This window comes from Homalodisca vitripennis, chromosome 2, assembly GCF_021130785.1.
Source record: "Homalodisca vitripennis isolate AUS2020 chromosome 2, UT_GWSS_2.1, whole genome shotgun sequence".
Lineage (NCBI taxonomy): Eukaryota > Metazoa > Arthropoda > Insecta > Hemiptera > Cicadellidae > Homalodisca > Homalodisca vitripennis.
Window position 1 is genome coordinate 233,616,577 of NC_060208.1, and position 17,200 is coordinate 233,633,776.

Below are 17,200 nucleotides of genomic sequence, written 5' to 3' on the forward strand. Positions count from 1 at the left end.
CAAATTATAAATTACAACCAAACTGCAACTGAAAATTAAGACTCGAAAACTCAAGATCCGATTGAGACAAAATGTTTGTGTACAAGATACAAGTACAAGTGTACTCGTTTTTAATATGTAATTTTAGTATTATTGTATATTAAAAAAAATGTTATTTTATTAGCACCTTAACTTTTAATATTGACTGAGCTGTTTAAAAAAATTGCTATTGAGTATGTTAAATGCAGTTCGTAAAACCACATATCTTAATAATATTAATTCTTTTCTTATCACGTGGTAATTTATTACAAAGATGTTATGCAGAGCTTGGTGTGCTTTTCTATAAAGTCGTGTCTTTGTTTATAGAAACAGCTGGTGGGTTTTCTTGACTTGAAAGAATGTCAAATATTAGTTTAGTTGACTGTGCTGCTGTGAAAAATTTTAAAGTAGTAAGTAATATTAATGACATAGTATACAATTATGGTGACAATAACATTTTGTAACTTTCGCAATGTGCGTTAATATAAAATTTACAAATATTAAAATTATTTGATTTATCCTTATCTTTTAAAGGAAAAAGTTAAAAACTTCAGTTTTATCACAGGTACAAAATACCACGAATAATAGTAATAACTATTAATTACTTACGGATTATTTAGAAGCAGCATAAAATTAAGTTATACATTGACGGCGTTGATTTGTGGAAAATGCCGCAATTTTAGGACTTGCCCCCCCCCCTCCCCCCCTTGGAAAGATGTATAGCTGCGGCTCCGCTGCACCTTCCATCATGTAATAAATCCTTCGTTAATTCCAGTTATAATTGTTTACCGGTGTGGTGTTGTGTAGTAGTAAATCTATTCATTCGTACATTGAGTGCTCTTAAGAGACTTATTGCACAAATTAGGGCAATTAATTGTTATCTCCGAGGCCTTAAGAATTACTTAATTAATTAAACCTTGTACTTCCAATGTTTTCAAGCTTATTTACGGATAATTTTCGGAAAAATGCAATGACGTTGTATCCATAATTGGGTAGTTTGGTACAATCCGGAGACCATTTTTGAGAGGTCTTTTGTGACCGGGGGCCTAAAAAACTACATTATTAGAAAGAAAAGACTTTACTTGACTTACTGTGAAAATTACATGTCATTATGACGATCCCTTCTTGTTTTCTGCCTCACAAAAGGAAGCGATGTCGGCGTGAAGGCCACTCTATCCCTATCTATTATTTGTTATTATGCTAGGTATAAGTCGGTTTATAGATTAGGTTATCATAAATATGTGACTAGGATTACCAAAGTTAAAGATAACCTTTACGAGCTCTCTCGTGATATGAGCTTGAGTTGCGTAGGCTACTTCCTATCTATGTAACTTTTCCTACGTCAGATCACCGTTGGTCGATCTGGGACGTGATTTGAGGTCGGGGAAGTACCGATCGGAAATTCCGCTGGCTATCAGCGCAGGCTTTGATTGCACCTTCGGCGCCACCCCGCACTTCGGGCTAAATAAGGGAAAACATTCCTCGAGATAGTGCCCAAATTCAAGCCCAGATCACGTGAGCACTCGTTACCTTTTTATATCTATGATACGTACGTATGTGTTTACCCTCTTATATAGTCTAATAACGAATAGTAGATAGGGACGGAGTTTTCTCCTTCTCGCCGACATCGCTTTTTTGGGGAGGCAGAAAACTAGAACCGACATAATGACTGTAAATTTTGACAGTGAATCAAATAAAGTCTGTTATTTGTATTAATATAAGTATTTTTAGGTCTCCATAAGAAAAACTCTTCCAAAAATATTGGCCTTTAGATAATATCGAAGTACTCATAATTACCAATGTTAAAAGGGCCCTTGTATACCCTCCGGAAATAACTAATACACTAATTTAGTAACATCCATTTTTATTAAATTATTAATATACATCTTATAGTGACATGAATATCTTTCTATATTTCTTGGCAATTACCAACAAAGTGTTTATTCCACGTTATTGTTGCATTTGTGCTCTTTAGTTCAATTTTCTATAATTTGTTTTCATGATTTATCAATATTAAGGATTAAAAATCCTGTATTTCCTTGTATTTTTATTGGTGCCATTTTAACTCGTTTCGTGTTAACAAGTTTAATACGTTCTAAACCAAATAGTGTTGAAGCTAGTTGAGAGATAATCGAATTTATAATCGAACATTGTGGTTCAATTATTTGAAATAATCAAATGAAACCATTATTACTTTGGTTATGTGGAATTGGTTGAATTGGAAACATATGTTGCATTTAATATGTAATCTTATATTGTTAAAAACTGTTAGTAACTAATTATTTCAAATAAAACTTAGTTGTAATGTACTAAAAATAGCTTGGTTTTTAAATATATTTTAATTTTTTTTATTGTAACATTGTTTATTGTAAAATATTGTTTTTAAATGTAACATAAAACATAAAATATATACTAATATAATCTGCAACAAAAGTGTTTGATGATTCATTTGTAAATAATCAAAATATGTTGTAATAAACCTGTTTGTTAATGAAATATTATTTTTGAAAACAATTGTTTGTGCCCATGGTGTTCAATTTTGTAATACCATATATCAAAATAATCCTGAAAATAAGTAAAAGTCTACATTTTAGTTTTATATGATTTTAGCCAAAAACATAAATCTTCATTAGACCTCGTAATAGGTAGGCCTGTATTAAACTTAACAGTAAACTGTATAAAAAACATAAATTATTGTTTGAATGAGGGTAATAGCAAAATAATAGTTATAGTAGGTAATATCTAACCACTGGATAAGTTATTTCAAAACATCAGGAAATCGTTATATTTATTTTAATCAAATGCATTATTCTTAAGAACTGAAAAAAATCATTCCATATGATTGGTTTATTTGGGCAAAATATAAGAAAATTTGAAATAATCATGTAATTCATCATTATATCATAACATTTAACGTTATGCTGGAGTTTAAAGTAATTCACCCAATCTGGTTAGGGTGATAATATAGCTATGGTTTGATCATGTATTGTCGTATTAAACTTTATTTCGTTATGATCAGGCTGTTTGTTCACAAGATTTTCTATTTAAGATCAATGTACATATTTATCTCTTGCTACTAAATAGGGATTCTACTATCCTCAAATTATTCCTCAGACTACATCACTGGTAATATTGTTTCAGACACTGATCAACACGGCGTACTGCACACTGATCCTGCTGGGCAAGTTCATTCAGCGGTTGGTGTTTGGAGAGCTCAGGGTTTCCGAGCAACAACATCTCAAGGATAAATTCTGGAACTTTGTGTTCTACAAGTTCATCTTTGTGTTCGGAGTGATCAACGTTCAGTACATGGACGAGGTGGTGATGTGGTGTGCCTGGTTCAGTGTGCTCGGCTCGCTACACCTGCTGGCACAGCTGTGCAAGGATCGCTTTGAATACGTAAGTCTTACCGGAACAGCTGAGCACAGAAATATTCAATCAACAAGCACGCTTAGTACTAATATTGATGTCACCTAGCACATTGAAAAGTCATTAGGATTCTAGATAAATACTCATGATAACAATTATAGCACACACTTATGAAATCTCTATTAGTTTTAATGGCTGTGATATTATGAATGAATTGATACTTGAACAAACACACATATACATAAATATATTGATTCACAAGTTTAAAAAAAATTAAGTTTAGTGTTGTTGAAAACGACACAAGTTTTCATAGTAATTTTGTTACATTGAGTGTTTCACAATACATTAAAAATAGCATTAGGATACCATATTGGTATAGATACTTATGTGTTTGAAGTATGATGTTTCTTACCTAATTTTATGACCAATTAATTGTAGTAATTGGCCTGAATACTTTGTTTAACAGAGTAGTATATCAATAACTCATTACTGACAGTACACAATCTACAGAACGTAATACCATAGAATAAATGTATACTAAAAACAACAGGTTTACTGTCTGAACTGGGTGCTCTGTTACACTGCATTGGTTTTGCCAATAGAAACTATTAAAATATCAGAAAAAACTCTGCAAACTATCTCTAACTGTTATATAAGCAATCAGTGTTATCATATACTTAGTTGCTCACTAAAAGAGTGTTTCCGTCTCCTGCTTACACCTCCTTCCCAATAAACTTTAAATTTTCAAAAGAAACTGTACAATCACAAAAACTATCAAACCATCTAATAAAACCATGAAACTTTCAATCATTTTTGTCATTTCCATATAGTTCTAATCTACAAATTAATGGCTGTGCACTCTTACTTCAGTCATCTGTTCACTATCCTTTAAAAGAAACTACTGAAATTTCAGAAAGCACTAAAACGAATGTTATAAAACGTTAGACAAATATGATCTCCAACCTAGAGAACTACCTTATATATATATTTTTTTATTATTTTTGTTTTAAACCCTTTAAAAATATTTTTTTAAAGGAATGATTTTAGCAGTTATCAAAATAACTTTAAAAAAGTTCAACTAAACAGAGTCTTAAAAAGGTATGCTATTTAAATAATTTAGGTTCATATCAGTTTCATATGTCCCGAGAATAGTATGTGTAGCCCAGAAGCAGCTCACGCACACATAACCGGCAGGTATTCCAGTAGTAAAAAATTGTTTTAAATATGAACCCATTTACACCCCATCCTGAAACTTTGCATGTATGTAGTCAATGATAATGAGCAATACATATATTTTTCCTGATCAAATCCAAGGGAACGTATTTTAGGAATTTCAAAAAATGTTTTTTGAATATTTTTGAAAATTTGTAAATGTATGTAACATAGTCATGTGATACATCTAATTGAAGGGAATTTCAAGAGGAAGAGAATGCTACGAATTTTAGCTCTCTAGGTGCTATAGTTTTGGAACTAGGTCATTTTTAAATAATCGTAAATTGACTGAAAACTGTATTTTTGTTGCTTTTTAAATGCCTGTAACTTAAAAACGAAAAGCCCAAAAAATTTGAAATTTTGGATTTTAACTATTTCTTGTGGGTGGAACACATAAACAAAAAATCATACAAATCTGAGAGGTCAAGGTTCAAATCATAGTGTAGAATTGGTTGATTTCACATGGAATGACCCTATGGCAAGTTAAAAAATTAAATAACAACTATGCAAGTCTAATTATTTTGCTCTCCAGAATTGGCAGCTCAAACTCAATAACCAATTTATTTAATAACATTTGAAAATAATTCAGAATATCTTCCAATAAGAATAAGATATCTCAGAAGTATTTGAGATATCCCTTGAAAGAGACTGCTGCGTATAACAAGGTGCTTTTATTTAAATTTGCAAAAATATTTTATATACATGTTATTGGTGGTGTTATTGTTAATAGTGTTGCCAAGAATGCTATTACTCTTTTACTGAATCTTTGCTAGAACTGAGTTTTACTCTCTGATAATTATCTGCAATTATCTACTTGGGATTATTGTTATATTCCGTAAAATACTCAAGCACAAAAGTAAATTAAAGTAGTGCGTCTCAGGTCAGGGCCTTAGCATAAATTGAGTTGAAACTTGCAAACTTTGACCTGTTGTTTGGCTTTTGAAGCTCAAAGTCGGCTTTGTGCTCTACCTTTAAGTTAACGTAAATCAAAGGAACACAAGACACATTTTACATATGCATTAGAGCCTCCATGTTTTTCATACTTACTTATCAAGAACTTTATTCATTAACTATATATATATTATATTATTATAACTAAACTTTTTAACGCCCTTATTTTCAGAACTAATAACAACACGTATACTGTCTGATTAGGTCAATTATTAAAAAATTAAAACAGATGAAATCAAAGTTAAAATTAATTTATATTTTCAGAAATTAACAAGTCTTTAATTTTGAACACATTTATCAATAATATATTTTTCAAATAAGATTACGTTATGATTGGATGTAAACCCTTTAATAAACAGATTTTTTTATTATTATTAGGCTTGAAAATAATTATACTGTAATGAGAGTATTTAGTAATTAAAACTAACCTCACAACTAAATAAAACTTTATAGGTTTTGTCATACTGTCTTTTCTTAAGATTGATGTTTTATAAATTTGATTTCGTTACGAAGAGTTACTGCAGATGTTACAAATATCTACTTCTGGAAGTACTATATATACTACTAGTACTAAACTAATGTAAGGTGTGCTTCTTATAGTGTAACATTTCTTATAAATCTTCTTAAAAAAATTATTTGAGTGGATGAGTTCTAACAGCAAGTTAACTTTCAGTGTTTTGTTATGTCTGAATAACATGTCATATTATTGACTTGTAACTTTCTTGCCAACAGTTGTCGTTCTCACCGACTACCCCAGGCTGGTCACACCTGCGACTAGTCGTGTTGCTGGCTTGCATCCTCTGCTTGTCTGGTATCATGTTCCTCATCTGCGTGGCAGTCGGCTTACTCTACGCTGGCCTCAACACTTTCGCCTTCATGGCTGCTGAGGTACGTGGACCACCACTCCTCTTGTTTTCGATCCTGAATACTATGATGAGCTCTTTGCTTTTAGAGTCATTATACATTTAATAAAATCAAATAACTAAGTAATTCACCTCAGTAAAATGCATTGTTCATATTGTAGGTATTACTGATAAGCAGCTATTGCAGTAGCATTAGGCGGTACGAGCGTTCAACTCGCTTTTACATACTCCTTCCGTCTGGAGTGCCCTATTTTCAAAATTTCATGAGACTATTCATACTACCTCAAAATATATAAATTTTCAAACTCTGATTTCAGCAACTGTGCTACGCAGGTGACATATTTCAGTCACCTAGGGAGGTGGAGAGCAAGGTACATAACCCTGTTAAAAAAAGTTACTGATACATTTATAGAGTAGATTTTAATTTTGTAAACATGATTTAAACCACCTGTTATTATTCATTAGAAAACAAAAATAACTCATCAGAAGTCATCCGTGTTTTTGTTTGTCATACAACAAAATTCATTTTAAATGTTTAATTTACTCCAGTTTACCTTCCTTTTATTAGATAGACACCAAACGCTGCCATCTTCACCAAGCTTAGAGATTGTGTCAGAAACATCGTAGTGCACTCAATTGTGCACCTGATAAGACAATGAGATTGCCACTTCACCTAGATTACACTATATATTGTATCTTGTAGTCTAGGTGTCTCTGATGTTAAAACGATGTAAAGATTTATTTTGAGCTTCTACGTCACTGACTTTCTTTGGATCTCTTCACACAAACATGACTTTAGTTTTCAGGAGTCAAGTCTGGGGGAGCGTCTGAACAGACGCTTCAAATAAAAGAAAGTTGAAGTAAAGTAAATTGAAATAGAATAAACTTTTCCTACCATAGTTACATGATGAATACAATTTATGTTGAAAAATTAGTATTAATAGTATTATATTGTTGAAGTAAATAAGTTAATTATGTGCTGCTCACACAGTTCTAATATAACAACACCATCTATATGCACCATGCACCATGGACCATGCTATGCTATGTTTATGTTCTGCTTTAATGGCAGAAAGCTTTGAAATAATACAAGATTTGTATTATTTTATCAGTCAAAAACTTATAAGATAATTGTAAAAAAAAACTATAGCAGAGGAGTTGTAACAGGATAGAGACTAAATGCAACCTGCTATACCGAATAGTCTATTCTATGCGGGAAAGCTAATATTTTTAAAATTATAATGCTATAAACTGATGAATTTTATATTGAGGTTTTCTGTTTTTGTCGGATTTGTTTCATTGGGTTTTCAATGAGGAGTTAAAAATCTGCTCAGTCCTGGCAATCAGAGTTATGTTACTTTGCTATGTATTTTGTTAATCAGTTAACACATCTTAAAAGTTTAGTCTTTTTTAATGAAATTATAATGAAAAAAAATCTTTGTTTGTCATATGGATTACAAATATACACTTTTGTAGTGTGTCCTGTTGTCGGTGCGTACGCTTCACACGTTGCTGCGCTACGCTCTGCATGTGTACGATGTGCGCGGTGGCGGCGGCCGTGTCTGGGAAAAGCGCGGAGCTCTCGCATACTACACTGAGTTGGTGTTTGAGCTGGGTGCGCTCTTCATAGAACTGCTGCACCACGTCCACATGCTGCTCTGGAGCAACATCTTTCTGTCCATGGCATCTCTGGTCATCTGCATGCATCTGCGCTACCTCTTGCACGAGATACAGCGGCGGGTCAAGAAACACCGCAACTACCTGTGGGTCCTCTATCACATGGAGCAGAGGTGAGATATCCAATTGTATACATGGACAATTGTAGAACCCTTAGTAGAAAGCAACCCTTGATTGTGATTTATGTCTAGTATAATTTTATAAACTGCCAAAGAATGTAATCATTTTTCTAATACATTTTTTCTCTTGATTTATATTTTGAGGCCTCTCTTTGAATCTTTAACGGGAGGGGGGACAACACCAACGCGTGACAGAATCACTTTTTTCGATATCTAGACTACATTAAACTTTTTAGTACGAGTCTAGCCTATGCACAGGCTGTTTGCCCATGTAGACTATATGTTTATCTGTAATATACAGTTTAATAACTCATACTTAAATCATATAAATAATATTTATCCAACTACTGTACTTAAAATTAAACTTTTATTTTATTGCCGCTTAGTAAGTATTTTAAAAGGGTAACTTACAATTTATCAACTGTAAAAAAAAAATATATATATCCCACATAACTGGTCCTTCAGCTACACTTCTGTTTCTATGCACAGTTTGAATTTTACTTTTGTTCATTTGTTGTGATGTACTAACAAAAAAATAGCATGCCCAAACATATCATACAAGCAGCAATTAACTATCAAACTAAAGTATATTTTAAGTAAATCCAGATTATTTGCAGCTTGCTTATACTAGCCATTCCAGTAACATTTTTGAGGATGAAGCCGAGGAAGGTCATTACTTTTCAGAGAGATAGATCAATTTGGTCAGACAAAGTGAATGACACTTAAGTTGACCATAAACTAGTCTATCAAACAAAATCTAAATCATTAAATGTTTTAAAGTTCTAGTACCATAACAAATTTAAAACTCTAGCTCGTCTTCTAAAATTTATATTTTATTATATGTTTATCCAACTAAAGATATACTACACGTTACTCAGTAAAGTCAAAATTTCCAACCTGAGAACAACCTATCAATCAATGGCAATTTTTACAGTTATCCGATGGCTTCCAATACGGAGCTGGCTGAAAACTCTGACAACTGTGCCATCTGCTGGGAGAAAATGGAGTCAGCTCGCAAACTGCCCTGCACTCATCTTTTCCACAAGTGAGTAGTGCTGTGTGTACTGTTCAGTGTGTCTGCCAGATTATAGTGAACTGAGCAATATTATCTTTTATTTTATGTATATTTGCTAAAATTAATTGGAAAAAAGGCTATTAGTAGGCCTTCAATTGAATTGAAAATCTCTTTATTCATTGAATGTACATTTTGTATACATTGAATAGTAGCGTCATACAAATTAATAATTAATATACTTATAAACTAATATGAGGTTATAATATGATAGAATACCCTAATCCTATAGTCAATCTAATCACAAATGCCCCAATAATTGCAGCTTTAGCCATAACACAGATTATTTTTTTTAATGCAGAAAAAGTTTAAAATATTATAAATAATTAAAAGAAACATTTTAAACTATGAAAAAAAACAATAACTATATATGTCAGTAATCAACAATAAGTTAGCAACGATAATTTCAATAAATACACAAAACAATTTAAATAATACAAAACCACAAATTGATACGTTGTAGTTGTATAAAAAAACTCAGCTCAACCCATAATTATAAAACTCGTCAAATAAATATAAAGAAAAGAAATTCAATTTTTTCTTAAAAACCATTTCCCCATGTAATTGGTGTTTTTTCTCATAAAACTGCAGTCTGTATTGGTCCAGTGTAAATACCACATCTTGTACTGTACCTATGAGTCACTTTAACTTGGAAGGGCTGTTATTTTTTAGACATTTTATACTTTCATATATATAATCCATATATTGTAGAAATCTTGAGCTCTTTCAAAAGGTCTTTAACACTAATTTGTATTCAATTTTTTCATTATTCTAATTTTCCTTTTAGGAGTTTGAGAACAATATCCAAGTTTTCCTTGGTGGTTGCCCCCCCCCCCCCCCACCCCCCCCCCCACCCCCCCCCCCCCCCCCCCCCCCCCCCCCCCCCCCTCCCCCCCCCCCCCCCCCCCCTCCCCCCCCCCCCCCCCCCCCGACTATTGGAGTTGGCAAGGTTTGTTCCCTAAATGTCAAAGGATCTTGCCAGCCTAAAATATAAGGGTGTGCCACCCCCTGCCTGCTTTGACTGAAAAGGCTAGTTCAGAGCTGGCATTCCCTCCTTCCAAAAGGACATGACTTCTTAAATTCTTCCTCGTGAATCTCGACAGGAGGCGGCCCCTCCCTCCTACCTTACCTATCCAGAATTTCCTGTCACTCCGGAAGCAGCGCAAAGGTCCTTATAGGACTAGGTGCAATTTTCTAAGCTTCTCGATCTAACAGAACAAAAATAACATACACACTAGGTTATACGTCATTTTTATTCTATTTCATATATTTAAATCGATAATACCAGAAGAAAATATTTTGCATAGAGTATGGAATTAATTTTAAATTATAAATCTTTCATAACGTATACTGTTTCAATCGAGTTTATCCAATGTAAAACGTAGAAACTGAGACTTTTCTTGTCATTTTAGTATTTTTAGATAGTCTCTGTAAACGTTCTTCAGAGTAAAAGAATAAAAACAGAACCTCAAACAAAACCAGTAAGAAAGGAATGGAAGTTGTACCGAGATGTCAGTTACACAATGGTCAGTTACAAAACATGACGATGTGCTCATGTTCACATATTGTCCGCCTGTCCATGTGACCAACAGCGGTTCTGTGACGTTGTGTTGTCAGGTCTACATTGTGCAACATATACTCGTATATAAAACTAACCGTTAAATAATGGCGTAACATCAAATACAGTAGCTTTGATAACAATTGCAGTAACAAATCCTTTTATTCTCAAACTATTATTAAAATGATCATATCATTCCAAATTTTAAATGGTATGTGCTTTTAATAATGTCAATCATATTTTATTACATAATTTTTTTATTATCTTGTATTATACTGACTTGCTTCAACAGGGCGTCGGTAGTAAAGCCATTTTAACGGGTGTTTACATTTTTTGTGACTAATAGGCAATCAGAGTGTTTCAATATTTTGCATACAATGATATGTGCCCTTAAATTTATTGGCTGAGCCTTAGCGAAGCCTAGCACTCGTGTGTCTGGGAAAATTTCAACACTGACATGAAACCCAATTCAATTAACAAAAACGTAAATGTATCATAAGCAAGATACCTCGAGAAAGATTTCACTTGTAGGCTTGAAACTTTGTAGCAAACTTCATTTCTTCATAGATAAGAATGAGATCTATGTTGATGGAATTTGGCTGAGCGTCGTTGAAGAGAATATCTCGGTAGGCTGACACAATTTTTCTTTTCTTTGCCGGGAGATGTAAAACATTTATTCGCCGTATGATTGTCTGTAATTCTATCTGCCCATAATGAAAAGAGCTATAACCTTGAAATTGTGCATTGTACTCCAAGGAAGCCTGTACACGACGCGTAGTGTGGCGGAGTCCTACCTTGTGTATAAGTTAAATGTAAAGAGATCAAATGTTAATTTCTTTCCTAAAAGTTGTGGCCTGTATCCTAGATTTCGTGTCTCTCTGTTTTTCTTCTTAACTATTTTGAATATTTATTTTTTTGTAACATTAAAATGAATATTATTATTACGAATATCATTATTATAGATATTATGGAACATTAAAACTGCACATCGCCACGGTTTCCTACACTCCATATAAATTTGAATTGCAAACTACAGTAGATGCCGTACACATCTTACGTTCTTGTAAGGATTTAAACAATTATAAAGAAATGAAAAATAGAGATCGAGTCAAGTGTTCTGTGCCGTTATTGAATCATCAGTGACAAATCTTGACCACTGGTGTTCAACAATTTAATCCTCTATCCTAAAGACTGAGGTTATCATTTTCAATGTAAAATTTAATGATGTACTGTTTTCCGCCTCTGGAAATAACTTTCTCAGTTACTTTTTTTCAAATTATATTGATGATGAGAAATTCACAAACTGCCTTTGTGAAAATATATCACCTCAACAATGTATGCCCTGAGTTCATCTCCGATTTTAAACTTGCCCAGTGGTTTACAGCAGCGTAACTGATCAAATCTAAAATAATTATTGAGTTATCTCAGATTCTATAGCTGTTCCATAAGTTTTTTACTCCGTAGAAGATATTCTAAACTGATTTTATTTGGACTCTGGTGGTGGGAAGTTTTGTTGAATATTTAAGGAGATGACAGTAAACGTATGCTCTTTGTCAGATTGTGGTTTTCGTTTACGTACCTATATTATAATATACAATATTGTTAATACTAGAAACTGAATACTAATCTGAATAATTTCAGTGGTTCAATAACACACACCAATTTACCTGTGAAGTCATAAGAGTTTGAGATAATGCTTGATTTTTACGTAATGATACCAACCCATGTACTTTGCAGCACATTATCTTTTACAATTACAACGAAAAGGTGTCGCTAATTATGATTGATTATACCGATATATACGAACGAGGTAACACGCAAGCTGTATCGCTATTAAGGAATTTGAAGTTATTATTTTGTGGGATGATGACTTAAACTTGTTACAAATCCTCAACCACGATTGGTTCCTGACTTTCGGTAACCTTAATTTACTTTCTGAATTCGGATTATTTTCCAGACCAGGGCACAGTTTAATGAGACTTCCTCCACGGCGCATCCCGTTACCAACTCCGCTTCTCATTAGACAGATAACATTTACGTTTTTATTGATAGCTCTGTGATTGATAGAAATCTATCGACCAAGAAAGGTTATCCCGAGCTAGTTAGAATTTAATTTAAATTAAAGCAATGCAATTTATCTTACAAGGCAAAACGTGTATTTCGGTGCAGTCGATCATACGTATTGTGCATTCCTTAAATAGCTGAGACTTTTAATTATCAATTAATAAGTTGTATGAATTTTCAATTTTTAAATTTTTCTTAAAGATGTTAATCCTGAACATGTAAGGCAAATCCTGGGATAAAAGTAATAAACAAATCCTGAAATAGAACTGTGTGGTAATAACTCAAAAGTCGTGGTTTGTATTATCTTGACGTATATCTTTCAAACATTGTAACCTCAGGATGAATAGAATTACTTAATTATTAATTGCTTAATAAAATCAATAATGTGTGTTTATACCAATTTTAGTTTTGAATTATATTTATTCGATACATTTCTGTTACTATCTTCTTATGTGGAAAACGGGTGTAAAAATCCAATGATTTTACAATCACATTAATATCAGCTTTTTTGGTTCTTAGAAATTGATTAACATTATTCTAAAGCCCTTGCATGAGAACTCTGTATTATCGAGCATAACTCACCCCCTACTAATGAAAGCGGAGAAACTTTGAAAATTGTGGTCAGTCGCTAACACTGGAATAAATTTGTTTCTCATAATTTAATATTGTTTGAATTTTATTTTGTATTGGTCTTGCAATATAACACTATAAATCTACATGAGATATTTTTTTATCAAAAGCTCTAGCCCACAATTTTTATTATATTACTCAAGCTAGGTTGAGAATTATTATTTGTCAGTGTATACAAATGTCGTGCCCAAACATTTATATCTCAAAAAATTAAGGATATAAAAAACAATATGCACCAAAATTGTACTGCATAAACAATATTGGAACGTATTCACTTTTTTAATCTAATTGTTCCCAAAGAAATTAATTATATATTTTCTCTCCACCTTGCAAACACCTCCAAAGGAAGTAGTCGTAAATACTTCCCTTCCCATCCCCTTGGAACGAAATTCGATTTGATTTTCTAGCTATGAAAGGGGCCATATTGGGATTTTGAAGGAATTCCCTGTTTTTATTTCATTTATGTGTCTCCGAAATGAATATAGCAAATTGTCTGTGCAATACTAACAACGCACCTAATGTAATAAGTAGGTCTGGCTAACGTGAAAAATTGTTTCAGCAGTAAAAAGCGAGATTAGTCGATTCTATAAGTTACGTACGGAATAGATTTTTCGTGTTCAGGGATAACTGATCAAGAATACTAGTAGTGGTCGGTACTAGCCTATCTTATACCTTATTTGCGGAAGAGACACAGGTACTTGAGATTAAAGGTTCCAAAATTCAGGTAAATGGTCCTTGGTCGGAAGATTTTAGCAAATAATAAAAAAATAAAATCCAAGAATAAGAATATAACATATATATAAGCAAGAATAATCGATGGAGCAGTGGATTTTAGACAATTACAGGAGATCTAAGGATCTAATCAAATGGAAAACATTACGTTAATTAAGAATTATTCTAGTTACTTTGATAAAGGGAACTGCAAATACACAAGAAATGACTTAGTTTAATTAAATATTTCACTACAAGAGACCTTACTCTTATGGGTCAGAGGACTTGAACCAATATCGTAACTATCCACACTACCATATCCAGATACAGCATATTTAACATCCACATCCCATGATAATTAGGTATGGTTCCATTTTAAATATTGTTAAATTGTTTTGTGTTTTCAGTCTTTTCACCTTCATCGCTTCAAATTTTAGAAGTAAACATAGAACCTCGCTTTTCTGGATACTGAAAGATGTAGGCTGGATATGAAACAGTGATAGATCCATTTTATTGTTATAAATAAAGCGTCTTTAGCCTATTTTTTTAAGAAAGCTTCTAACAGTTGCACTCATTTAATCATTGCAGTGTTTTTAAGGACGTGAATCAAGCAGAATTACGAGTATGTTATCTCTGAGAATCGAGCTGCCATTATAACGTGTCTTGTATGCTATAGTCCTTTCATGAAGTGAAACCAATTTGTTTAAATTGTCAATTTATGTTCTTTTAGATAACGAATTTAATTTGTATATTACACACTAAGATTCAGACTATAAATAAATCTTCAGTAGACTATATCATTTTTAGTAGGAAAGTAACACAAAGAGATTGGTTACGTTGTTTTGAAGTTGAGTGCACAAACGCTGAATTTTGTGAACCAAAAGAAACCAGTGTTGGAGATAAACAGGTCAACTGTGTTGTCTATAACAGCTGTTTCCCGCTATGTTGTTAACTCAATGGTTTCAGCCAGTCTCTTTCCTCTCTGGACTTTGTGTGCTGATAAATCTTTCATATATTGTATACAGAATAATTATAGAAATATTCTCAATAGAAGAGCCGTTTAAAAACACTTATAGTAACTAGTATAATAAAATAATATTAACAATACAACATTTCATTAAACATATTGACGTGACAAACGTCTTAAATTAGGTTGCGGCTCGGAGTCACTCATGAAAAAAGTGTAACGCCCGGTAACGTTACGATGCCCGTCCGTGGGTCCGCGCCGCACGGGATCCGCACGGGATAAAGCAGATAACTGTGGGTCCGCCGCACGGGATAAAGCAGATAACTGTGGGTCCGCCGCACGGGAATAAAGCAGATAACTATGTTTATTCGTGAAAATGTGGAGTGCTTAGATTCGTCATTTACAACAACTACAACAATAAAGGTAAATAATTGTACACTGATATTTCATTATCGTAAACTATGATTGATTGATTAATTGTTAGATTGACACAAAAGTTGAGAAAACTGAGTTTATAGGTTAGGTCATACTATTGACAAATGTTGATAGTGTTAAGTAAATTATTAGTTTAAATCACTCTGCAATCAATCGTAATTCAGTCGATTGAGAAGAAACAGCGCGTATTGCTAGTCAAACATTTAAAATAACAAATTATAACCTCTAACCTGTCATAACAGTGCGACCAAACAAACGAAACTAAACCGACCAATCACCACGCGCGGAGTTAGAATTTAACTGTGTTTAGCAAGAATTTCAAATTCCAATTTTAGTAAATGTTTTATTCAACTTTACCATTTACAATAAACAAATTTTAATTAATTTCAAATTATGTACAATGTTTTAGTAAACAAAATATATTTCTATAGTTAAAATGTGTGCAATTCTTATTTTCATTCAATTCCTTGTTCCTATTGTGCAATTAATATTCATATCAATAAATATTCTACCGAGAAAAAGACGTTGTCACGTAAAATCTTCGCCCGTAAAACCGACTTTACAGGCAACCATAATTTTTTTTATTTTAAAAATAATATTGAACTTAAATATTACGTCCATTTTTTTTAAATTGTTTCAATACTAAATATACAATAGTACTAGACACTTTCCAATAGTATAAACTTGTAAGGGGAAAATATTATAAAATATGTAATTCAATTTGTAAATTTCCAATTACTTTTTTTATTTCAATAGCAAGTTGTTTCGAAAACTTTGGATTGAAAATACTTTAAAACAAATATAATAAAAACAATAACTCAAAAATTTAGTTGTTTAGATAAACTTGGTTTAAACCTGCTGTCTTCCACGCATACACGGTCCGTATCTTGCGCGTACTGCTCCAGCATTAAATGAAATAGTAAATTTAAAAATTCACGTAACATGCGATGCACTGTTATTATTGTGCAGTATCTGAGACTTTGGAGACCAAATACCAACAACATGCTTCCACTCGGATTTACCTAAAAGATATGTGAACTTATTGTCAGCCTACGCTATGACGCTAGTACATGAAGGTTAATTGGAATTTAAGCTCGTTGAACTATCAACATTGTTCATTAATGTAGCAACAAACATGTCACAGTGTGTGAGTGTGCGTGCGTACGTGCGTGCGTGTGTCCACTTTATTCCATCATTCAATCAATAACATCCTCCAGATCCCTAATAGCTCCCAAAACAAAATACTGGACATTTTGCTGATCTCAGTACCAAAAACTGAAAAAACTTCATTGTGTATGCTCTTGTTACATTTTGTTAATTAATTTCTTCAGATACGAAACATGGGAAATGTGGATTAAAAATTGCTCCCGAAAGTTGATAATAGTAGAATATTGTGCTTATAACAATAATAGTTTAGATTTATGTATTCTTGTAACGCACTTGGTAAATTTATCTCTTGTCTTAAAATTTTTCAAATGAAATATTTTTGGTAAATGGATCAGTTATACAAACGTGTCAGAACGCTCCAATAAAGCTGTTTGCAACTAACCGTGT

At 32.7% G+C, this 17,200-nt stretch overlaps 1 protein-coding gene across 1 annotated transcript in view; it reads left to right on the forward strand.

Annotated features, from left to right (window-relative positions):
* LOC124355500 (E3 ubiquitin-protein ligase AMFR-like) overlaps window positions 1–9,273 on the forward strand; it is a 151,770-nt gene extending 142,497 nt beyond the window's left edge. The window contains exons 2-5 of the mRNA XM_046806661.1: window positions 3,160–3,417; window positions 6,283–6,438; window positions 7,890–8,203; window positions 9,144–9,273. Of these exons, the coding sequence (XP_046662617.1) occupies window positions 3,160–3,417; window positions 6,283–6,438; window positions 7,890–8,203; window positions 9,144–9,258 (843 nt within the window). The 3' untranslated portion in view covers window positions 9,259–9,273. The remainder of the gene's footprint in view (window positions 1–3,159; window positions 3,418–6,282; window positions 6,439–7,889; window positions 8,204–9,143) is intronic.
* Window positions 9,274–17,200: the final 7,927 nt, after the last annotated feature.